The 25,291-nt window shown below is 47.7% G+C and overlaps 1 protein-coding gene across 1 annotated transcript in view; it reads right to left on the reverse strand.

Moving 5' to 3' along the window:
* ankfn1b (ankyrin repeat and fibronectin type III domain containing 1b) overlaps nucleotides 1–21,790 on the reverse strand; it is a 242,534-nt gene extending 220,744 nt beyond the window's left edge. Inside the window, exons 1-2 of the mRNA XM_086000915.1 lie at nucleotides 21,589–21,790; nucleotides 1,421–1,631 (exon numbers count right to left, since the gene is read on the reverse strand). Of these exons, the coding sequence (XP_085857041.1) occupies nucleotides 1,421–1,631; nucleotides 21,589–21,774 (397 nt within the window). The 5' untranslated portion in view covers nucleotides 21,775–21,790. The remainder of the gene's footprint in view (nucleotides 1–1,420; nucleotides 1,632–21,588) is intronic.
* Nucleotides 21,791–25,291: the final 3,501 nt, after the last annotated feature.

The raw sequence follows: 25,291 nt of genomic DNA on the forward strand, positions 1-25,291 counted from the left end.
GCTCTCGCTACACTGTCCCATCAAACACTCCCACGGATGCTGCCTGGACTTCTGAATATTTCCAGCATTTTCTTTTGTTATTTAAAGTACAGCATGGGTTAGATACAGAGTAAAGCTCCCTCTACATTGTCCCATCAAACACTCCCGGGGCAGGTACAGAATGGGTTAGATACAGAGTAAAGCTCTTGCTACACTGTCCCATGAAATACTCCCAGGGCAGGTACAGCACAGGTTAGATACAGAGTAAAGCTCCTTCTGCTTTGCCCTACAGTATATTTTAACTCCAAGCTGGGAAACCCCCTCCAGACTCTTTAGATGAGATGAACCATTTTTGCATTCAATGCTCTCATGAACCACAGAAACCCACAGCAAGCGAGCCCACACTGCAGGTTTTTTTCCCTTTTCTCCAGTTACGCCCCCTCCTCCAAAAGGCTCCTGTTGGGTTCCATGAGTGCCACTCCTCAGATACCTTCCCCACATGGTTATTCTCTGCATGTGAGTCTAGACTGTGAGTATCGACAGGATATTTCACCTGTAGAAAACATCACATCCAGTGCCAATTCTATCCTCCAACAACATACACACACTCACTTATATACACACACTCACTAATATATACATACACACACTCATTCACTCATATACACATACTCACTAATATATACACACACTCACTCATGTACACACACTCACTAATACTCCCTCCAAATCACACACCACCCTGACTTGGAAATATATCATCGTTCCTTCATCATCGCTGGGTCAAAATCCTGGAACCCTCTACCTAACAGCACTGTGGTAGTGCCTTCATCACATGGACTGCAGCGGTTCAAGAAGGTGGCTCACCATCACCTTCTCAAGGGAAATTAGGGATGGGCCATAAATGCTGGCCTTGCCAGCTGCGCCCACATCCCATGAATGAATTAAAAAAAATACACACACACACTCACTCCTGTACACACACTCACTAATAGACACACTCACTCATATAGACACACACTCACTCATGTACACACACTCACTAATATACACACACACTCAAAGATAATCACACTGACATGCATATGCAGACACAAACGAGGGTACTTGCATACAGACACGCAGACAGAAAGACCCCCTTTCCAGCACGAGTCGCTGGGTTTTGATCAGGAGTGGGATCTTAGTTGATTTCCACCTCTCTAAGCCAGCTGTACCGAGGCCAATTGTCACATTCCTGCCAGTGGCTGAGATCAACCTAGGACCTGCTAACCTACATGACTCCATATAACCATACCCAGTGCATTTACTAACTCAATAATCAGAAACTCTGATGTTTTCTACATGGAGATAGTTGCCTTCATCAAAGGAATTGGTGTGTCTTATTTCCATTTGAAGGAAGCTGATGCCATCAATTAAAGATTGAAAACCCCATTGGACTTACAGTGTGGGCTCTCCTTAGCTCCAGCCTGCAGAAGCATCTTGGCCATGGGCACATTGTTGGTCATGATTGCAATGTCTAAAGGCATCAAGCCTTCACTGTTTGGTGTGTTCAAATCCAGCTCCTCTGTACTGTAGAGGTTTAGGAGCATCTGGACGGCATCAAGATCCTGCTGTTCCACAGCCTCAAAGACTGCCTCGTTACTATGAAAATTCTACAAAATCAAATAGGAAATTATTTTTCCCTTCACATTTTTATGTTGTGGACATAATATATTTGGTGCAGTCAAGCTAGTGGTGGGTGGAAGTTTCAGTAAGTCTGACTAGTAGCGTCTGTCTACTGCTGTCATCACTTCAAGTTGTAATTGGTTTAGGCACACAGATCAAATTTCATTGCAACAGCTGCCCATAATATACACTCTGCTCTCAAACAGAAGCAAAGGCCTCTGCTCCTGGGAGCCTCACACACTGTGAACAAAGACTGTACCCAGCATGGCATTCAACTTGATACAGAACTTTGAGCAATTGGTGCGTTACTTTGGTATTTGGGTAGCCTGCCCATGTTATATTGTTACTCCTATCTACAATTACATGTAACACTGGATTTGTCAGGAAATGCCTCCACTGAATACCACCCACCTACAGTCCCCGGATCAAACTTACTGTAAGCTTTCTTCTTTTGCCAGTGTTAGCTGTATTAATAAGAAATGGGATACACCCTACCAGAATCTGCTCTACCACCTCCAACCAGATAATACCAATGTACAGATATCAAATGTCATTTCATGACCAGCATTTTAAATAGAATTTTTGTTTACTTTTTGCAATTTTTGATGTTACATTTATTAGTGTTGAGGCATGGAACACTTTTAATATTAGCTTGAGCACAGAGCTTGGAGACAGAGCTGGGTGAAGCGCAATCAGAGTGGATCACAAGCAGAGTGGAAGAATTTGGTGACAGTAGGAATAGGTGGAGAGGAGGAATTTACTGGTAACTATAAGGTAAGTCAGGTAAGCAATCATCAGATTGGAATTTAGCTTTGTCGTGTAACATAAAAGAAACTGCATAGTCAGTGGCAGTTAGCAGTTAACAGCTATCAGCTGTAAATGGTTGCTTGATTAGGTGGTAAAAGCTGTGAACTAGAAGCTGATCCTGTTTTGGTGAGATCAACTAAAACTGTAACTTAACAAAAACCACAACAAATGAAATTTAACAAAGTAAATTAAAATTTTGTTTCCAGTGGTGATGATGCACTCCAGTCCCTGCGGTGCCCACCGGTCGCGGAAGGCCTTGAGCGTGCCACCTGGGTGCAAACGTGGCCGTGGAAGAGAGGCAGGCAGTCAGGCCGAATGACCCCCTCGACCGCCCGCTGCCTGGACCAGTTAATGGCCAATTTGGCCAGGCCCAGGAGCAGTAGAAGCTGGTTAAGCAGTTGTAATTTGTTTGACTCTCAAAAGGTATAAGAACATAAGAACATAAGAAGTAGGAGCAGGAGTAGGCCATACGGCCCCTCGGGCCTGCTCCGTCATTCAATAGGATCATGGCTGATCCGAACCTAGACTCACGTCCACTTCCCTGCCCACTCCCAATTGTAGTGTACGTACTTTTAAGAGAGAACTGCTTTTACAGCTCCTGTATACTGTAGTACCGGCAGTGACCACACCTGTATATAAGCCTTGAGCAGGCATCTGTACTGTTAGTCTTTAGACTACCCTCCTCCAGTAAGCACCTGTTGATTGTTAATCTACAGACTCCGTCTAGTTATTGAAGAACACCATACCTTAAGATTTACGGATTCAACAGTGGCGACGAGGTCGATTCGAATCTACCTGCAATTCTGCATTTCCTTCCAAGGATTCGCTCCAGGAGGACGGTGGAAGAAAGTCGAGGCCAGAAGGACGGGCATCGACCACGAGCAACCGCCCAGTCATCCGGCAGAGCGAGTGAACATCGCAGGGGAGGCTGTTGAGAGCTGGGCTTGGTTCTCCAGCCACGACGATCCAGCAACAGACTGGCAACAGGTACAGCGCAGACCCTTCCCGGACAACGGCGGCTGGAGCCGACCGACGGCACAGAAAAGGCCGAGCAGCGTCGACGGGGTAAGAGAGAGGGTAGAGCGCACAGGGCGCAGCCGGGGGTTGAAGACCGAGCGACGTTGACGGAAAACAAAAAGAGAGAGAGGGTAAAGCACAGCCGGGGTTCAGGACTGAGCGGCGGCAATGAGAGAGGCGCACAGGAGAACGCGCAGAGTGCAGCCAGGGCTTAAGGGCTGAGCAGCGTCCGCGGGGAAAGAAAGACAGCGCGGGAGATGCCATTTGAGCTGCGGAGAAGAAGGGAGAGCGCGCCATTTGAGCCACGGAGAAGAAGGGAGAGCGCGGGAGATGCCATTTTTGAAGCCACAGCGGAGAAGAAGGGCGAGCGCGGGAAGAAAGGAAAGCGCGGGAGACGCCATTTTGAGCCAGCGGAGAAGAAGGGAGAGCGCGGGAGACGCCATTTTAGAAAGTCTAACCACACCCAGGGATGCCGAAGAGTGGCAGTGTCACTGCGTTCGACAATGAAGTCGAAGATTGGGCGACATATGTGGAACGCATTGAGGTGTACTGTAAGGCGAATGAAGTGCCAGATGCCAGGAAAGCACTGGTTTTGTTGAATTCCATGGGTGCAAAAACGTATGGCTTACTGCGAAACTTAATAACCCCAGAGAAGCCAGTGGATAAGGATTTCAAAAGCATACTGGAAATCCTACAGGACCACTTAAACCCCACACCGCTGCTGATAGCAGAAAGATTTAAGTTCCACAAAAGGAACCAGCAGAAAGACGAAAGTAATGCTGAGTATTTAACGGAACTGCGCAAGCTATCGAAACACTGCCAGTTTGGAATGGGACTAGCACATACGTTAAGGGACAAGTTTGTGTGTGGGCTTCAAAGTGAAGGAACCCAGAAACGGCTTCTATCAGAAAAGGATCTTATGCTGGACAAGGCTTTCAGCATAGCAGTATCACACGAAGCAGCTGCACGGGGCGCTGCAGAGATACAACGGAGACCGCAAGAATATGGCACTAATGAAATGTCATATGGTGCAGGGAAGTGTTATCGCTGCGGCAGAACAACACACGACCAGAAGGATTGTTGGTTCAAAGACCAAGTGTGCAGACAGTGTGGAAAAGCAGGACACATAGCAAGAGTCTGCAGGTCAGGGAAGAAAACCAGCAGCAAGAAATCTCTACAGGAGAAGTACAAAAAGGTACATAAGGTGATGGACAGTAGTTCAGATGAACAGAAAAGTGATACAGACTCCGGAAGCAAGGAGCTGGGTTGTCTGAAACTACATAATGTAATCAAAATGGAGGATCACCAGACTATCTGGGTCACGCTCAAGATAGACGGAGTCCAAGTGAAAATGGAATTGGACACAGGATCAGCCCTAACAGTCATAAACCGAAGGGACTACAAGCAGCTATTCTCACATATACCCTTGAAAGCTACAGAGATTGTACACGGGGCAAAAAGTCTATCCCAAAGGAAAAATAAGGGTGAACGTGATATTCAAAGGCCAGGAATTACCAAAAATGGACCTATATGTATTGCCAGATGGAGGACCACCACTACTAGGATGTGAATGGATCCGGAAGATACAATTAGATTGGCATTCCATACAGGCACTGAAGGTTGAGGCCAAAAAGGATGACGACGTCACACCTGGACGACTGTCAAAAATGCTAACTGACGCACAAGAAGTGTTCCAGGAGGGACTCGGAACACTAAAAGGCATAACAGCGACGATTAAAATAGAGGAAAATGCAAGCCCAAAGTTTTTTAAGGCCAGACCAGTGCCTTATGCGATCCGACCAGCCGTCGAAGCAGAGCTGGAAGGTTTGGAACGTTCAGGAGTACTGTCCAAAGTGGACTGGAGCGAGTGGGCTACACCCATCGTTCCTGTAATGAAGAGGTCGTTGAGTAATATGCCTGGGGAACCAAAGAAGGTCCCCATCTGTGGGGATTTTAAGGTGACAGTGAACCCAGTCCTTCACACGGTACAATATCCGCTTCCACGGATTGAAGATATTTTCGCCTCGCTATCTGGAGGTAAACGCTTCACTAAGATTGATCTGGCCCAGGCATACCTGCAAATGGAGGTAGAAGAAGCCTCGAAACAATACCTCACGATCAACACTCATAAAGGTCACTACCAATACAATCGGCTGGTGTTCGGGGAAGCATCGGCTCCGGCTATTTGGCAAAGGGCAATGGATCAAGTCCTGCAAGGGATTTCAGGGACCCAGTGTTATTTGGACGACATCCTGGTCACGGGCGAAAATGACAGAGATCACCTCGCCAACCTGGAGAAGGTGCTCACTAGATTAAAGGAATATGGACTACGAGCTAATCACCACAAGTGCGAGTTTTTCCAGAAGCAGATCTCGTATTGTGGCCACGTTATTGATGAAGAGGGGTTACATAAGTCCCCTGAAAAGATTGAGGCAGTAGTCAAGGCTCCAGCACCGGAAAATGTGTCACAATTGAGGTCGTTCCTTGGGCTGGTGAACTACTACCATAAGTTCTTACCAAATTTGTCTACAGTATTACACCCACTGAACACCCTACTGCAACAGGGGTTACCATGGATGTGGAATGACGAATGTAAACGAGCTTTCCAGAAGTGCAAAGAATTGATCACATCAAAAGAGGTGTTGGCCCATTTCAACCCAGCACTACCAATTCGGTTGGCGTGTGATGCATCACCCTATGGTATTGGAGCGGTGCTGTCGCACAAATTCCCAGACGGGTTGGAGAGGCCAGTAGCCTTTGCGTCTCGGTCACTAACCTCAGCCGAGCGCAACTATGCCCAGATTAACAGGGAGGCCCTCAGCCTAGTATGGGGAGTAAAAATATTCAACCACTATCTGCATGGGCAGAAGTTCGCCTTGCTGACTGACCACCAACCACTTGTCTCCATCTTTAATCCAAAGAAGGGCGTTCCGGTGATGACTGCACAACGGCTACAAAGATGGTCCCTTTTTCTAGGGGCGAACCAATATGAAATAGAGTATAAGGGCACGAAACAGCATGGAAACGCTGATGGGCTATCATGCCTGCCACTGCCTACTGTGGAGGAAGCACCAGCAGTGGACCCTATCGAAATATTTTATTCGTCGATAATTGAACGCTTGCCAGTAACTAACGCGGATATAGAGAAAGAGACCCGAAATGATCCGACAGTGTCTCGGGTATATGATTTGACGGTGAAGGGATGGCCAACACATGGCGACTCACTGTTGCCAGCATTCTCATCCAGAAGAGAACAGCTGTCAGTATGCCAGGGGACAGTGATGTGTGGATCCCGAGTGGTAATTCCACCCAAGTTAAGGGAGAGAGTGCTCAATGAGCTTCACGAAGGCCATCTGGGAGGGGTGAAAATGAAAAGCCTTGCTAGGGCTTATGTGTGGTGGCCGGGGATCGATCAACAAATCGAGGACCTAACAAAGAGCTGCTCAGGATGCCAGAAGGTCCAAAATGCACCACCACATGCCCCTCTACACCCATGGGAGTGGCCCTCCTCTCCATGGCAACGGGTGCATATTGATTTTGCTGGTCCATTCATGGACTCAATGTTCTTAATAGCAGTGGATGCGCACTCGAAATGGCCTGATGTGATCAAAATGTCCTCCACCGCTACAGAGAAAACGATTGCAGTCCTACGGTCCATATTTGCCAGGAACGGCTTGCCAGAGCAGATTTGCTCTGATAACGGACCACAGTTTGTGTCCGAAGAGTTTCGGAAATTTATGAGAAGGAATGGGGTAAGGCATTACACATCCACCCCATATCATCCAGCCACAAATGGATTGGCTGAGAGGTTCGTACAAACCTTTAAAAAGGCAATAAGGGCCATGTGCGATGATGACAGTCCACTACAGCATAAGGTGGACAATTTCCTGTTAGCCTACAGAAATGCGACACATGCAGTTGCCAACCAGACCCCGGCCATGATGTTCTTTAACTGAAGGTTGAGATCTCGTCTGGATTTGCTCAGACCAAATGTGCGAAGAAATGTTGAGGATAAGCAATTCCAGCACATCAATGAGAAGCCGACAAGGAGCTTCAATGTAGGACAACCAGTCTTGGCCCGCGACTACCGAACAGAGAAATGGCAACCCGGAACGATATGCACACGGCAGGGGCCACTAATGTACACAGTGGATGTCGGGGAGAACATTGTGAGACGCCACGTCGACCAGTTCCTAGTGTCACAGGAACGAGTCAACCCCATGTCTCATGTACCTGGTGATGAACCCGACATACCGGTAGCATCTACCCCAGAAACATTAGCAGCGGAAACTGATGAACTAACCGACGAAAGGGGGCCAGAATCGCCTCCGCACCAAGAACAAGACACTCAGGAAATGCGCTATCCAGAAAGGATCAGGAAGCCGCCCCAATGACTGAATCTATAAATGGACTATTTCAGTTCAATGTGCATGTTAAAGTGTTAACTGTTATTTGAATGTTATGTGTACTGTTAATCTAAAAGGGGAGGAATTGTAGTGTATGTACCTTTAAGAGAGAACTACTTTTACAGCTCCTGTATACTGTAGTACCGGCAGTGACCACACCTGTATATAAGCCTTGAGCAGGCATCTGTACTGTTAGTCTTTAGACTACCCTCCTCCAGTAAACACCTGTTGATTGTTAATCTACAGCCTCCGTCTAGTTATTGAAGAATGCCATACCTTAAGATTTACGGATTCAACACCCATAACCCCTAATTCCCTTATCAGCTAGGAAACTGTCTATCTCCGTTTTAAATTTATTTAATGTCGCAGCTTCCACAGCTCCCTGAGGTAGCAAATTCCATAGATTTACTACCCTCTGAGTGAAGAAGTTTCTCCTCATCTCAGTTTTGAAAGGGCAGCCCCTTATTCTAAGATTATGCCCCCTAGTTCTAATCTCACCCATCAGTGGAAACATCCTCCCCGCATCCACCCGATCAAGCCCCCTCACAATCTTATATGTTTCGATAAGATCACCTCTCATTCTTCTGAATTCCAATGAGTAGAGGCCCAACCTACTCAACCTTTCCTCATAAGTCAACCCCCTCATCTCTGGAATCAACCGAGTTAACCTTCTCTGAACTGCCTCGAGAGCAAGTATATCTTTTCTTAAATATGGAAACCAAAACTTTACGCAGTATTCCAGGTGTGGCCTCACCAGTACCCTGTATAACTGAAGCAAGACTTCCCTGCTTTTATACTCCATCCCTTCTGCAATAAAAGCCAAGATTCCATTGGCCTTCCTGATCACCTGCTGTACCTGCATACTAACCTTCTGTGTTTCATGCACCAGGACCCCCAGATCCCTTTGTACTGTAGCACTTTGCAATTTCTCCATTTAGATAATAACTTGCTCTTTGATTTTTTCTGCCAAAGTGCATAACCTCACACTTTCCAACATTATATTCCATCTGCCAAATTTCTGCCCACTCACTTAGCCTGTCTATGTCCTTTTGCATGTTTTTTATGTCCTCCTCACTCACTGCTTTCCCTCCCATCTTTGTATCATCGGCAAACTTGGATATGTTGCACTTGGTCCCTTCCTCCAAATCATTTATATAGATTGTAAAGAGTTGGGGTCCCAGCACTGACCCCTGCAGAACACCACTAGTCACAGATTGCCAACCCAAGAATGAACCATTTATCCCAACTCTCTGTTTTCTGTTAGATAGCCAATCTTCCACCCATGCCAGTATATTACCCCCAATCCCGTGATTTTTTATCTTGTGCAGTAATCTTTTGTGTGGCACCTTGTCAAATGCCTTTTGGAAGTCCAAATACACCACATCCACTGGTTCCCCTTTATCCACCCTGTTACATCCTCACAGAATTCGAGCAAATTTGTCAAACATGACTTCCCCTTCATAAAACCATGCTGACTCTGTCTGATTAAATTATGCTTATCCAAATGTCCTGTTACTGCTTCCTTAATAATGGACTCCAACATTTTACCAACCACAGATGTTAGGCTAACTGGTCTATAGTTTCCAGCCTTTTGTCTACTTCCCTTTTTAAATAAGGGCGTTACATTAGCAGTTTTCCAATCTGCCGGGACCTTACCTGAATCCAGGGAATTCTGGAAAATTACCACTAATGCATCCGCAATCCCCACCGCCACTTCTCTCAAGACCCTAGGATGTAAGCCATCAGGTCCAGGGGATTTATCCGCCTTTAGTCCCACTATCTTACCGAGTACCACCTCCTTAGTGAATTTAATTGTGTTTGGCTCCTCCCCCCCTATAGCCCCCTGTTTGTCCAGTGTTGGGATATTTTTAATGTCCTCTACTGTAAAGACTGATACAAAATATTTGTTCAGCGTTTTTGCCATCTCCATGTTCCCCACCACTAATTTCCCGGTCTCGTCCTCTAAGGGACCAACATTCACTTTAGCCACCCTTTTTCTTTTTATATAACTGTAGAAACACTTGCTATCTGTTTTTATATTTTTTGCTAGTTTACTTTCATAATCTATCTTCCCTTTCTTAATTAATCTTTTAGTTATTCTTTGCTGGCTTTTAAATGCTTCCCAATCTTCTATCCTCCCACTAGATTTGGCTACTTTATATGACCTTGTTTTCAGTAGGGTACTATCCTTTATTACTTTACTTAGCCATGGATGGCTGTCTTTTCTTTTACGCCCCTTTTGCCTCAGTGGAATATTTTTTTCTTGAAAGTTGTGAAATATCTCCTTGAATGTACACCACTGCTCATTTACCGTCTTACACTTTAATCTGTTTTCCCAGTCCACTTTAGTCAACTCTGCTCTCATACCTTCATAGTCTCCTTTATTTAAGCTTAGTATGCTGGTTTGAGATCCAACTCTCTCACCCTCCAACTGAATTTGGAATTCAACCATGTTATGGTCACTCATTCCAAGGGGATCCTTTACTGGGACATTTTTTATTAATCCTGTCTCATTACACAGGACCAGATCTAAGATTGCCTGCCCCCTGGTTGGTTCAGTAACATACTGCTCAAGGAACCCATCCCTAATGCACTCTATGAACTCTTCCTCAAGGCTGCCCTGCCCAATTTGATTTGTCCAGTCAATATGAAAGTTAAAATCCCCCATGGTTATAGCTGTTCCCTTATTACAAGCCCCAACTATTTCCTGATTTATACTCCGACCAACAGAGTTGCAACTGTTAGGAGGCCTATAGACTACGCCCACTAGTGACTTTTCCCCCTTATTATTCCTTATCTCCACCAAAACCATTTCACTACCCTGATCCTTTGACCCAATATCATTTCTCACTATTGCAGTGATTCCATCCTTTATTAACATTGCCACCCCACCTCCCATTCCTTTCTGTCTGTCCTTCCTAATTGTCAAATACCCCTGGATGTTTAGTTCCCAGTCATGGTCACCTTGCAGCCATGTTTCTGTGATGGCCACCAGATCATACCCATGTGTAGTTATTTGTACCGTCAACTCGTTTATTTTGTTACGAATGCTGCGTGCATTCAGATAAAGAACTTTTAAATATGTTTTGTGACAATTTATTCCTGCTTTTACCTCCTTTACTACTTTACCTTTATCTTTATACATTCTGTCCCTTCCTGACATGCTCTGGTTTTTAATTCCCCCACTGCTACCTTGCTCTATTGCCTTCTCTGCTGACATTTTTATTTTTTGCTCTCTTGAAACCTCCCCCCCACTACTTAGTTTAAAGCCCTCTCTATAGCCCTAGTTATTCGATTCGACAGAATTCTAGTCCCAGCACTGGCCAAGTGAAGCCCGTCCCAACGGAACAGTTCTCTCCTGTCCCAGTACTGGTGCCAGTGTCTCAAGAAGCAAAACCCATTTCTCCCACACCAGTCTTTGAGCCACGCATTTAACTCTCTGATTTTATTTACCCTAGCCAAATTTGCTCATGGCACCAGTTTGCAAAAGCATAGAGCTTGGAGATAGAGCTGGGTGAAGTGTGATCGGAGTGGATCGCAAGCAGAGTAGAAGAATTTGGTGATAGTAGGAATCGGTGGTGAGGAAGAAGGCGGTTTCTCAGACTAACTCAAAAGGAGAACTGTAAGTTAAGTATCTAGATCTCTAACATATAGTTTTTGTGTTTGCTCTCTCTGTGGTTCTTGTCAAACCTGAGTAAATTTTTGTATTTTTCTCTCTAAGTTAGGTCAGTGGGTTAAACTAAAGATTAGTTAGTAGTCTATTCAATAGAGGCATAGCAGGGCACCTCAGTCCCTTTGATTGCACATCCAGTGCCCTGTGGGAAGTCCAGGGTACTTCTCATGTCCTGGACAACCACATGTGCAGGAAGTGTCATCAGCTAGAGGATCTCGAGCTCCAGCTTTGAAGCTTTAGCAGCGGCTGGCATCACTGCAATGCGTCCGTGAAGCTGAGAGCTTCGTGGATAGCACATTTCAGGAAGTGGTCACCCCACAGCTTAAGAGTTTGCAAGCAGAGAGGGAATGGGTGACCGTCAGACAGACAAGGAGGACCAGGCAGGTAGTGCAGCAATCCCCTGAGTGCATCTCGCGCTCTCCAACTGGTATTCTGCTCTGAATACTGGTGAGGGCGATGGTTCTTCTGGAGTACAGCCAGAGCCAAGTCCATGGCACCATGGGTGGCTCAGCTGTATGTGGGGAGGAGGAAGGTCAGAAAAGCAATAGAGATACGGGATTCCATAGTTAGGGGAACAGACAGGTGTTTCTGCGGCCACACATGTGTCTCCAGGATGGTATGTTGCCTCCATGGTGCCAAGGTCAAGAATGTCACTGAATGGCTGCAGAACATTCTGGGGGGAGGGTGAACATCCAAAGGTCCTGCAGGCAGATTTTAGGGAGCTAAGAAAGAGACTAATAAGCAGGATAGCAAAGATAGTTACTCCCAGTGCCACATGCTAGTGAGTACAGAAATAGGAGGATAGAGCAGATGAATGTGTGGCAGGAGGGAGGGCTTTAGATTCCTGAGGCATTGGGACTGGTTCTGGGGGAGATGGCTTCTATACAAGCTGGACAGGTTGCACTTCAACAGGGCCAGGACCAATATCCTCACTGGGAGGTTTGCTAGTGCTGTTGGGGAGGATTTAAGCTAGCTTGGCAGGGGGGTGGGAACCTGAGTGTAGATTCAGAAGGGAGAAAAGCAAAGCTGGAAATGGAAGGCAGTAAATTAGTTAGTTTGGATGGCAGAGGAAACAAAAGCTGAAAAATAGACAACAAAGAGGTTTGACAGTGTTTATAATGGTATATACGTCAATGTAAGGAGTCTAGTGAATAAGGCAGATGAGCTGAGGGCACAGACAGACATGTGGAAATATGATATCATAGCTATTACTGAAAGAAGGGCAGGAATGGCAGCTCAACATTCCTGGTTCGACGCAGCGCTGTATGAATAGCTGATGCGTCCCTACGGGGAGTAAGCATTCCATTGTAATTGTACTTGTACTGGTTACATATGGCAAATAAAAATTGAATTGATAATTGATAGAGAGGTGGGGTGTCGCAATATTTGTTAAAGAAACAATTACAGCTGTGAGGAGGGATGATGTGCTGGAAGGATCATCAAATGAAGCCATATGGGTTGAACTGAAGAACAAAAAAGGAGCAATTGCACTGCTGGGAGTGTACTATAGATTCCCAAACAGCCAGGGAGATAGAAGAGCAAATGTGTAGGCAAATTTGAGGTGCAAAAGCAATAGGGCAGTAATAGTAGGATTTCAACTAGCCTTGTAGGAATTGCCAAATTCCTATCTGAAGTACTGAGACCAGGCAACTCTGGTAATTAAACGATGTTTAATACAAACTGGTGGAAGTAACAGTTAAAATGCAAGAGAACTAAACAACAGGTGTTTGCTTAAGGCTGACTCCACAAGGACTGATTCTGGAAGCTTCCCCGCTGATGTTTCCCGCCATTGGGAACGTCACGTGACCTGCGTGATGACGTCATCGCATTCGGTCTACATCTCAAAGGGACCGCGTTATTTACATACAGCAAACAAATACAGGTACCGATTCACTCTGTTAAAGGCAATTATGTACATCCATATAAGAGTCCCTTGGTGGCTCTGCCACATGCGCTCCCCCAGAATTGTCCTTAACAGCGAAAGTCAATCGAAGAGGAGGTCGGATGAGCCTGTTCGAACAACTCCTATATTCCCGGAGAGGAAATTGCTGGGCAGCTGAGGAGCTGGCCGGTGGAACGATCCGGTCAGGCGGGGTAGCAGCAGGCGGTCGACCACGACGTGGTGGCTGTGCAATCTCGACTGCTTGCTCGAGATCCAGGTGCGCGAGCTTGAGGCGGTCAATTGAGATGTGGTCGGGTTTGCCGCCGATGTCGACCAAAAAGCTCTTGGCACCTGCCTGCAATACTCGGAAAGGGCCCGTATAAGAAGGTGTGAGTGGACTGCAATGGGCATCATGATGAATGAAAATGAACCTGGCCTGCATCAACACCGTTGGAATGTGGGAGGCAGGCAAACCATGATGTGACGTCGGAATTGGCTTAAAACACTGGGCTGCTTCCCGGTGGGCGTCTAGTTGGGCGGCTGCGGACCACGGCTTCGTCGGTGGCGGCAAGAACTCGCCTGGCACCCAGAGTGGCTGGCCGTACACAAGTTCCGCGGCAGAAGACTGCAAATCCTCCTTTGGTGCTGTCCGCAACCCAAGCATAACCCAAGGCAGCCTATCTGCCCATGCGGTGCCCTGGAGGGTGGCCCTCACCGACGCCTTCAATGACCGATGAAAGCGCTCACATAATCCATTTGCCTGCGGATGGTAGGCCGTGGTGCGATGGAGCTTGGTGCCCAAACCTAAAGCTACAGCGTTCCAAAGTTCGGACGAGAATTGCGGGCCGCAGTCTGAGGAAATATCTGTTGGGACACTGAACCGCGCAACCCATGAGGAAATAAAAGCCCTGGCGACGTCCGCGGAGGTGGTGGACATCAGAGGGACCACCTCCGGCCATCTTGTGGTGCGGTCGACGATAGTCAGGAGGTGTGTGAACCCGTGCGACGGTGGAAGAGGCCCAACGAGGTCGACATTGACGTGGTCAAAACGGCGCTCCGGTACTTTGAAAGTGGCCAAGGGGGCTTTGACATGGCTTTGCACTTTGGCTCTTTGGCAAACGACGCAGGTGTTAGCCCAATCACGGACGTCCCTGCGCATTCCTCTCCAGACGAATTTGGATGCCAGCAACTTTTGAGACGCCTTCACGCCAGGATGTGAAAGTCCGTGGATGGTGTCAAAAACTTTCCGCCGCCAAGAAAACGGAACGACCGGGCGGGGATCCCCCAATGAGACGTCGCAAAGCAAGGAGGTGCCCGCCGCGTGGAAATGCACATCCGTTGGCTGGAGGCAAGAGGAGTCGGTACGGAATGCCTGAGGTTCCGGGTCGGCTGCTTGGTCGGCAGCCATGTGTGAATAATCTATTCCCAGCTGGACGGTTTGGACGGTCGCCCGCGAGAGGCAATCAGCCACCACGTTTACCTTGCCGGCCACGTGCCGGATGTCAGTGGTGAACTCTGAAATAGAGGTGAGTTGCCGCTGCTGTCTAGCTGACCACGGTTCGGCAGTCTTGGCCATAGCAAACGTCAATGGTTTGTGGTCCACAAACGCGGTGAAGTGGCGCCCTGCCAACAGAAAACGAAAATGGCGGATGGCCAGAAACAGCGCCAACAACTCCCTGTCGAACATGCTGTACTTGCGCTCATTACTGCGCAGTTGGCGACTAAAAAACGCCAGCGGCTGCCACGTACCATTGACCCACTGCTCCTGCACGGCTCCTATGGCGTAGTCCGACGCGTCGGTCATCAGAGCGATGGTGGCTCCAGGCAGTGGGTGCGCCAACATTGTGGCATTTGCGAGAGCGGCCTTGGTGTCCCCGAAGGCACAAACCATCTCAGGTGTCCAAACCAGGGGTTCCTTTCCCGACTTTCCTCGGAGGGTCTCGTAGAGTGGCCGCATAAGTTGCGCGGCCCTGGGAATAAAACGATGATAAAAATTCACCATACCCAGGAACTCCTGGAGGGCCTTGATGGACTGCGGCCACAGAAATGCTGCAATCGCCTCCACCTTTGACCAAAGTGGCATCACCCCCTCCGCGGTGATGCGGTGGCCCAAAAAGTCCAGCTGCTGTAGCCCGAACTGGCATTTGGCCAGGTTGATTATTAGGCCATGTTGATGGAGGTGGCGAAAGTGGATGCGCAGATGATTGATGTGTTGCTCTTTGGTGGCACTGGCAATCAGGATGTCATCGAGATAAATGAATAAAAACTTAAGATCCCGCAGCACCGAATCCATTAGGCGCTGAAACGCCTGTGCCGCATTTTTGAGCCCGAAAGGCATTCGAAGGAACTTCAATAGGTCGAAGGGGGTAATGACCACCATCTTTTGGACGTCCTGGGGGTGTACAGGCACTTGATGGTACCCACGAACAAGGTCAACCTTGGAAAAGATCGAAGTTCCCACCAAATGTGCGGAGAAATCCTGTATATGCGGTATGGGGTACCGATCGGGGGTCGTGACTTCGTTAAGGCACTGGTAGTCACCGCAGGGCCGCCAGCCGCCGCCGGGTTTAGGAAAAATATGGAGCGGCGAAAACCAGGGACTATTCGACCGGCGAATAATCCCCAACCGCTCCATTGTGGCGAACTCCGCCTTTGCAGCCGCGAGTTTTCTGGCTTCTAGTCGCCGAGCCCGTGCGTAGACCGGGGAGCCGGTCGTTGTAATATGGTGCTCCACGCCATGCTTGGCGGACGTCGCAGAGAAGGTGGGCCTGGTTAGCTCCGGGAACTCGCCAAGAAGGCGGGTGAATTCGTTGAGCTCTGGCAAGGCGCAGGAGACCGCGTGCGGCGCGACTGAACCTCGAACGCACGGAATGGAGTTGTAAGTGGCGGTGTTGATCAGTCGACGATTTTTTTAATCTACCCACAAGCCGTTGGCGCATAAAAAGTCCGCACCGAGGATCGCTTGCGAAATTCTGGCGGTGATGAACTCCCATTGGAAGTGTTGCCCGCCGAAACACACCTTGATCCGCCGACTCCCGAATGTATGAATAGCACTGCCGTTGGCGGCTTGGAGGGGAAGCCCGTGCCTCCCAGCCCGGATGTCGAGGGCTGATGCGGGAAGAATGCTGCACTGCGCCCCCGTGTCGCACAAAAATCGCCGGCCCGAGATGGAATCGGTGATATACAGTAACTTCCTGGAGTCGTCAATCGCCACCACAGCCGTGGGGCATACTGCAGGTTCGGTCTTCCTTTCGCGCAGCCGGTGCTGGTAGTTTTTGGTTGCCTTGGGCGTGAAACCGCAGGGCAGGCGGCAGCATCTGGCCTTCGCGCCAAAACGGGCATGGTAATAACACAAGGCAGATGGTGGAGGTGTCGGGGCGGGGTCCCGTGGTGAAGGATGCCTCGAGGCGGCGCAATGTTGCTGCATGACCGCGTAAGTAGTATCAGCTTTGTCCGCAAGCGCCACACAATCCGCGTTTTCCGACCGTGCGAGGGCTGCCTGTACCTGCTCGGGCAACTGGCTCAGGAACAACTCCCGAAAGAGGAAACATTGCGGTTCGGACCCGAGCAGTGTGAGCATCTGGCTCATTAACTCCGACGGCTTGGAGTCGCCTAGCCCGGGCAGCGTGAGCAATCGTCGTGCAAGCTCCGCCTTCGTGAGGCTGAAAACCTGAAGTAGCCGCGCCTTAAGGGTATTATACTTGCTGTCGGCCGGGGGGTTTTCCAGCAGGTTGATGATCCTCGAAGCCGTGGAGCTGTCGAGTGCGGAGACCACGTAGAGATACCGGGTCTGATCCACCACGATATTCCGAAGCTCGAACTGAGCCTCCGCTTGCACAAACCAGGAGGCTGCCTGTTGTTCCCAAAACTGAGGGAGCTTCAAAGCCACTGCATTTGCATCCATCGTGGCACTGCGTCTTGCTTCCTCCGCGAAGATCGTCCGCGAAGATTCGGGGTCACCACTGTAGGAATTGCCAAATTCCTATCTGAAGTACTGAGACCAGGCAACTCTGGTAATTAAACGATGTTCAATACAAACTGGTGGAAGTAACAGTTAAAACGCAAGAGAACTAAACAACAGGTGTTTGCTTAAGGCTGACTCCACGAGGACTGATTCTGGAAGCTTCCCCGCTGACGTCATGATGTCATCATGTTTCCTGCTGTTGGGAACGTCACGTGACCTGCGTGATGACGTCATCGCGTTCCGTCTACATCTTAAAGGGACCGCGTTATTTACATACAGCAAACAAATACAGGTACCGATTCACTCTGTTAAAGACAATTATGTACATCCATATAAGAGTCCCTTGGTGGCTCTGCCACACCCTAACATTAATTGGGATAGAATCAGTCAAAAGGTATAGAGGGTGGAGAATTCTTAAAATGCATTCAGGAGAACTTTTTTAGCAAGTACGTAGTAAGCCCAACAAGAGAGGGGGTGGTTCTGGACTTAGTTTTAGGGAATGAAGCTGGGCAGGTGGAAGGGGTATCAGTGGGATAGCCATAATTCAGTTGCATTTAGCACAGTTATGGAAAAGGACAAAGGTAGATCAGGAGTAAAAGTTCTCAATTGGGGAAAGACAATTTTACTAAGCTGAGATATGATTTAGCAAAAGTGGACTAGAAACAGCTACTTGAAGGTAAATCAGTGTCGGTGCAGTGAGAAACATTCAAGGAAGAGATAGTGAGGGTTCAGCGCAAATATGTTCCCACAAAGAAAAATGGTGGGACTCCCAAATCTAGAGGATAACTAAAAGAATAGGACCTATTAGAGACCAAAAGGGAAGCTTGTGTGTGGAGGCGGAAGACGTGTGTATGGTTCTTAATGAATACTTTGTGTCTGTCTTCACAAAAGAGAGGGACGATACAGACATTGTAGTTGAGGAGGAATGTGAAATATCAGATGAGATAAACATGGTGAGAGGAAGTATTAATGGGTTTAGCATCTTTGAAAGTAAATAAATCACTAGGCTCGTATGAACTGTATCCTAGGCTGTTAAGAGAAGCAAGGGAGGAAATAGCTGAGGCTCTGACCATTTTCAATCCTCTCTGGCTACAGGTGTGGTGCCGGAGGACTGGAGGGTTGCTAATGTTGTACCATTGTTTAAAAAGGGAGAAAGGGATAGACTGAGTAATTACAGGCCAGTGAGCCCAATCTCGGTGGTGGGCAAATTGTTGGGAACATTTCTGAGGGATAGTATTAATCATCATTTAGAAAGGCACGCATTAATCCAGGACAATCAGCATAGATTTGTTAAGGGAAGGTCATGTCTGACTAACTTGATTGAAGATTCTATGATTTTATGATTCATAGACAAGGAGATTGTGTGGCAACATGTGATATAGAATCATAGAAATTTACAGCACAGAAGGAGACTATTCGCCCTGTCGTGTCTGTGCCGGACGACAAAGAGCTATCCAGGCTAATCCCACTTTCCAGTTCTTGGTCCGTAGCCTTGTCGGTTACGGCACTTCAAGTGCAAATCCAAGTACTTTTTAAATGTGATGAGGGTTTCTGCCTCTACCACCCTTTCAGACAGTGAGTTCCAGACCCCCACCACCCTCTGGGTAAAAAATGTTCTCCTCAACTCCCCTCGAATCCTTCTACCAATTACTTTAAATCTGTGCCCCCTGGTTATTGACCTCTCTGCTAAGGGAAATAGGTCCTTTCTATCCACTCTCTCTCGCCCCCTCATAATTTTATACACCTCAATCAAGTCTCCCCTCAGCCTCCTCTGTTCCAAAGAAAACAAACCCAGCCTATCCAATCATTCCTCACAGCTAAAATTCTCCAGTCCTGGCAACATCCTTGTAAATCTCCTCTGTACCCTCTCTAGTGCAATCACATCTTTCCTGTAATGTGGTGACCAGAACTGTATGCAGTACTCCAGCTGTGGCCTAACTAGTGTTTTATACAGTTCCAGCATAACCTCCCTGCTCTCATTCTATGCCTCGGCCAATAAGGGAAAGTATCCCATATGCCTTCTTAACCACCTTATCTCTCTGTCCTGCTACGTACAGGGATCTGTGGACATACACTCCAAAGTCCCTCTGTTCATCTACGTTTCTCGGTATCCTACCATTTATTGTGTATTCCCTTGCCTTGTTAGCTCTCCGCAAATGCATTACCCTACGCTTCTCCAGATTGAATTCGATTTGCCACTTTTCTGCCCACCTGACTAGTCCATCTTCCTGCAGTCTACAGCTATCTTCCTCACTATCAACAACACAGCCAATTTTTGTATCACCTGCAAACTTCTTAATCATGCACCCTACATTGAAGTCTAAATCATTGATATGTACCACAAAAGCAAGGGATCTAGTACTGAGCCCTGTAGAACCCCACTGGAAGCAGCCTTCCAGTCACAAAACACCCATTGACCATTATCCCTTGCATCCTGCCACAGAGCCAATTTTGGGTCCAACTTGCCACTTTCCCTTGGATCTCATGGGCTTTTACTTTTCTGACCAGTCTGCCATGTGGGACCTTGTTAAAAGCCTTGCTAAAATCCATGTAGACTACATCAAATACGCTATTGTATTGTACAATACAAACGGGTCGTTTTCCGAGTGGCAGGCAGTGACTAGTGGGGTACCGCAAGGATCGGTCCTAGGACCCCAGCTGTTCACAATATATATTAATGATCTGGACGAGGGAATTGGATGTAATATCTCCAAATTTGCAGACGACACAAAGCTGGGTGGGAGGGTATGCTGTGAGGAGGATGTCGTGAAACTCCAGTATGATTTGGACAGGTTGGGTGATTGGGCAGAAACATGGCAAATGCACTATAATGTGGATAAATTTGAGGTTATCCACTTTGGTGGCAAAAACAGGAAGGCAGACTATTATTTGAATGGCAATAGATTGGGAGAAGGGGAAGTGCAAAGAGACCTGGGTGTTCTTGTGCACCAGTCGCTCAAGGTAAGCATGCAGGTGCAGCAGGCGGTTAAGAAGGCAAATGGTATGTTGGCCTTCGTAGCGAGAGGGTTCGAGTACAGGAACAAGGATGTCTTGCTGCAGTTGTACAGGGCCTTGGTGAGACCGCACCTTGAGTATTGTGTGCAGTTTTGGTCGCCTTATCTGAGGAAGGATGTTCTTGCCATGGAAGGAGTGCAGCGAAGATTCACCAGGCTGATACCTGGGATGGCAGGAATGACGTATGAGGAGAGATTGTGTCGATTGGGCTTATACTCACTGGAGTTTAGAAGATTGACAGGGGATCTCATCGAAACCTATAAAATTCTGTTAGGCCTGGACAGACTAGATGCAGGAAGGATGCTCCCGATGGCCGGAGAGTCCAGAACCAGAGGTCATAGTCTAAGGATAAGGGGTAAGCCATTTAGGACTGAAATGAGGAGGAATTTCTTCACCCAGAGAGTGGTGAACCTGTGGAATTCTCTGCCACAGAGGGCGGTGGAGGCCAGTTCATTAAATATATTCAAGAAGGAGTTGGATATATTTCTTAAAGCTAAAGGGATCAAGGGATATGGGGAGAAAGCAGGGACCGGGTACTGAATTTGGATGATCAGCCATGATCTCATTGAATGGCGGAGCAGGCTCGAGGGGCCGAATGGCCTACTCCTGCTCCTATTTTCTATGTTTCTATGTATCAACCCTCCTTGTTACTGCTGTAAAACATTCAATCAAGTTAGTCAGACACGACCTTCCTTTAACAAATCCATGCTCACTGTCCTTGATTAATCTGTGTCTTTCTAAATGACAATTAATACTGTCCCTCAGAGTTTGTTCCAATAATTTGTTCCAATAATTTGGGTTAGGCTGACTGTCACAAAAGATCCGTTTGATCCCTGGGTCTTGCTACATTTATCCAGATATTGGACAGATAAAAGCACACTGTGCTTTGTAGGGTAGATGGAGTCCACTTACAGGGGTGGTCAGAGACATTGAACCCAAGGGGAACATCTAGCATAAATAAACCAACACACAACACTCCATTTAAATCAATTGTCTATCCCTTTTATGACTTTTGAAGTCAATGACAATTGAAACCGATGCAGAGTTTGTCGCTTCCAGCCCAGCTGCACGGGCAGAGAACAAACTGCAGTGTTGCATACACAGTGCATAAGCAAGGCCCAGATTCATTTCCATGTGAAACAGACCCAATCATCACCAAGTAGAACCTTGACTTCCTTACCACACAGGACTTCCGCTGTTTGTTCTTTTCATTTCTTCCTATCAAGTTTGTCTCATCGAACGAAGTATAATTAACTTTGAACTTCCCAGAAAGATTTCGGTACAATCTCTTTGCTGCATTAGGAGAGGACGGAGTGACCAGCTTCTTCCCGTGAACCAGCTGGAGATCCCTCATCTGCTGAGTCATCTTGGGAGATGAGGACCTGTCAGTGCAGTAACAAAGGTTCTTTACTGTAGACATATTAACAGATATAGTTACAGATCATCTCATGTTCCAGGATACGGAGTGCGGGCCTCTTAACGTCAGTTGTACTGTGCTGCAGAGTTACATCTCAGTCTTGTTAGACCACAGTTGAGCGCCTGCCCCACCACCCTTTCAGGTCTCCTATTCACCACTGGTTTGTACATTCAGTACGCCCAACTCACAGCTCATGCTGCACATAAATTGTCACCTCCACCCATGTTGCACATCACATTGTGTCCACTGGTAACTAACAGCTGAAGTCAGGGTGCAGTTCCACCCCAATAATTTATCTTCACCCATTAAAAGCAAGTCAAAAATTGTGATTGTTCATTGATGTCCACAGTGTGCATGAACTACATATTGTTCTGGCAAAAGATGATGAGCAGAGCAATGCTACAAGACAGGATGCCCATACAACACACCAATCAGCAATACACACACCCACTCTACTACCACTTTCTAAAGTGTGCGAATGAAAGTGAAGATGAGTTCGGGCCAACTTTGCTCACAGTTCAGTCCTGCAAATTAACTGTCAGAAAAAATTGAAACAAAGTACAGACAACAGTAAAGGCAATTTCTCTAAGAATATAAGATAGAGGAGCAGGAGTAGGCCATATGGCCCCTCGAGCCTGCTCTACCATTCAGGCTCCACTTCCATTAACCCCATATCACTTGATTTCCTTAGTGCCCAAGAATCTATCTATCTCAGCCTTGAATATTCTCATTAACTGAGCATCCACAGCCCTCTGGGGTAGAGAATTCCAAAAATTCACCACCCTCTGAATGACGAAATTTCTCCTCATCGCAGTCCTAATGCTGCACCAGCCGTGCAGAATCAAGGGCGGGCTCCTATCCTGCAGTGCATATATGTAGTCTTCTAATATAGTTGCCTCCCTTAGTAGTCCATTCATCTGCCCCTCTCTCATACATGAGTGGTTCAATCTCGCGTTTATGAATTTGTTCAATGACTTCATTTAGCTGATGACACCTGCAGTCCCACCCCAACTCTTGGAGAAAAAGGGAGCCTAGAAGGGAATGGTTTATAATTTACTGAAATAGCTCGGTGCATTCAGGAGTGCTGTGATTGTTTTTAATGGATATGTCATCTTCATAGTGTCCACATTCCTACCATTACTTCAAGGTAAAAGCAGGGGGTTCACAAACAGCTGGCTGTAGAAATAACCAAGAAACAAAGTTAGCCATTGACTGAAACAAATAGATATTTATACAGTCACTGAGGTCAAACACAAGAGACTTGGGGCGAGAAATTCGGTGCCTTGGCGCCTCCTGTTATTGCCTCCAGGGGGCGATAAAGGGGCACTAAGGTCTTCCTGCCCAGGCGTGGCGATGTTGCTGCTGCCCGCGAAATTCAGCTGCCGGTTTGTGGCGGTGATAACTCCTATCGCCGCACCCACCTGCAGCCAGAGATCGTGACATCATCCGGCCGTACATTGCCCCGGTAGCGCCCCAAACCCGAAATTAATTTCCGCCCCCTGAAGCATCACCAGGCGAAAAACAATGCCAGCTTCAGGGGATGTGTATTGGGAGACTGGCCGTTTCGGGGGCAATGCTTAAAGGCGTGGTAGCCGAGGTAAGGTTTAAAAATAAATTACCTTTTTTGATCCTTTTTCTTTCGAGGGTTATTGCCCGCGATCAATCAGCCTGGCACTCTGAGTGCTGGGCTGATCGCGCGGGTTCGCTGCTTCCTTTGTGGTCCAGGTAGGTGCTCTTTCTTTTGCAGACCCTGCAGCGATTGGCCCCTCCCTTTAAGGGAGGGAAGGAGCCTTCCAATGAGGCAGCGCTGCAGAACTCACCGCCCCACCTGCTGCCGATCACGCTCTACCTCCCTCTTGGAGTGAGAAAAATTAAATTTTAAAAAGTTAGAAAAACATAGCACCTGGTGCTAATTTTCCAAACTTTTCCAAAAGGGGACGATACCCAATTTCACCCCCTTAATCTGTTATATTTACTGTCCAGTGCTTCGTCTTGCGATCCCACTAACTCAGGTCCTGCTTCTGAAATAGGGCCTTCTAAATACAGGCAGCACGGTGGCATAGTGGTTAGCACTGTTGTCTCACAGCGCCAGGGACCCGGGTTCGAATCCGGCCCTGGGTGACTGTCTGTGTGGAGTTTGCACATTCTCCCCGTGTTTGCGTGGGTTTTCTCCGGGTGCTCCGGTTTCCTCCCACAGTCCAAAGATGTGCAGGTTAGGTTGATTGGCTATGATAAATTGACCCTTAGTGTTAGGGGGATTAAATACATGGGGTTACAGGGATAGGGTGGGATATGTGTTGGTGTAGGGGTTACGGGGATTGGGTGTGTTGTGTATGTAATATGTGTGCTACTTTAAACCTATGGACAGGACTGCACTACTTGTAGGGCGTAGTGATACGCAGTACCACTCCTGGCCATAGGGGTATAAATAGTACTGTGGGTACTGATCTCCCCTCAGTTCCCGCCTGTGGGCATGAAGTAAAGACCTACGTATAGTCCCTACCTCCAACCAGTAAAGACCTGTTTGAGTTATATGTTTAAGTCTTTGTGTTAATTGTTCAATACAATACACATACTTAACACTGGCGACGAGTCAGGTTCTTACCCTGCGGCAGTTGAAGAGAGGTTTCAAACATCACCACCCCACTAGAAGCGACAGGCTTAGGACTCTGAAGCCTCCATCAGCGACTGAGCACTGGAGTGCAGCAGCCATCCTGACAGCTTCCAGCGACTGACAGAAGTCTTTCTGCAGTTTCCTTGTTCAACCTAGGTGGTGGGGTGAGCCGTGCAGCATTGGCTGCAAAGACAGGGCTGGGGAAGTTGGAGAAGATAAGGGCGATCGCAATCCCTGATAAGAGCCGCGGTGAAACGCGCGAGCGGGTAAGCCAGAGCCCGGGAGGGAGCGAGCAAGAGCCGCTTCGGTCGGGAGCCACTTCGCGATCCAGCGATCGCATCCGCTGATAAGGGCCGCACTCGGGCGATCGCGGCGAAGATAAGGGCCGCACTCGGGGGCTGAAGGGAGACGGCGTCGGGGGACGGGTGAAGACCGCCAAGCGCGGGAAAACCGCCATTTTGTGGGCGGAGGACGACGGCAAGAGCGGGAAGCCGCCATCTTTGATAACAAGTAAACAAAATAAAATCTGAGAAATTGCAAATCTACAATACCTAAACACGGGAATATTAGCACCTTTGATAGTGACCTCGAAGATTGGGCCATATATGTTGAAAGAGTAAAAAATTATTGTAAGGCCAATAAAATTCGTGACCAAGATAAAGCTCTAACATTATTAAATTTAATGGGTGCGAAGACATACGGGCAATTGAAACACCTGTTATCACCAGATGAACCGGCGGATAAGACGTTCGATGAGATTGTTACTGTCCTGAAAGATCATCTAAACCCCACGCCGCTGATGCTAGCGGAACGATTTAAATTTTACGACAGAAGGCAGCTACAGCATGAAAG

Source organism: Somniosus microcephalus, chromosome 11, assembly GCF_052327205.1.
Source record: "Somniosus microcephalus isolate GS21.2 chromosome 11, FLI_Smic_1.0, whole genome shotgun sequence".
NCBI classification, from domain to species: Eukaryota; Metazoa; Chordata; class Chondrichthyes; order Squaliformes; family Somniosidae; genus Somniosus; species Somniosus microcephalus.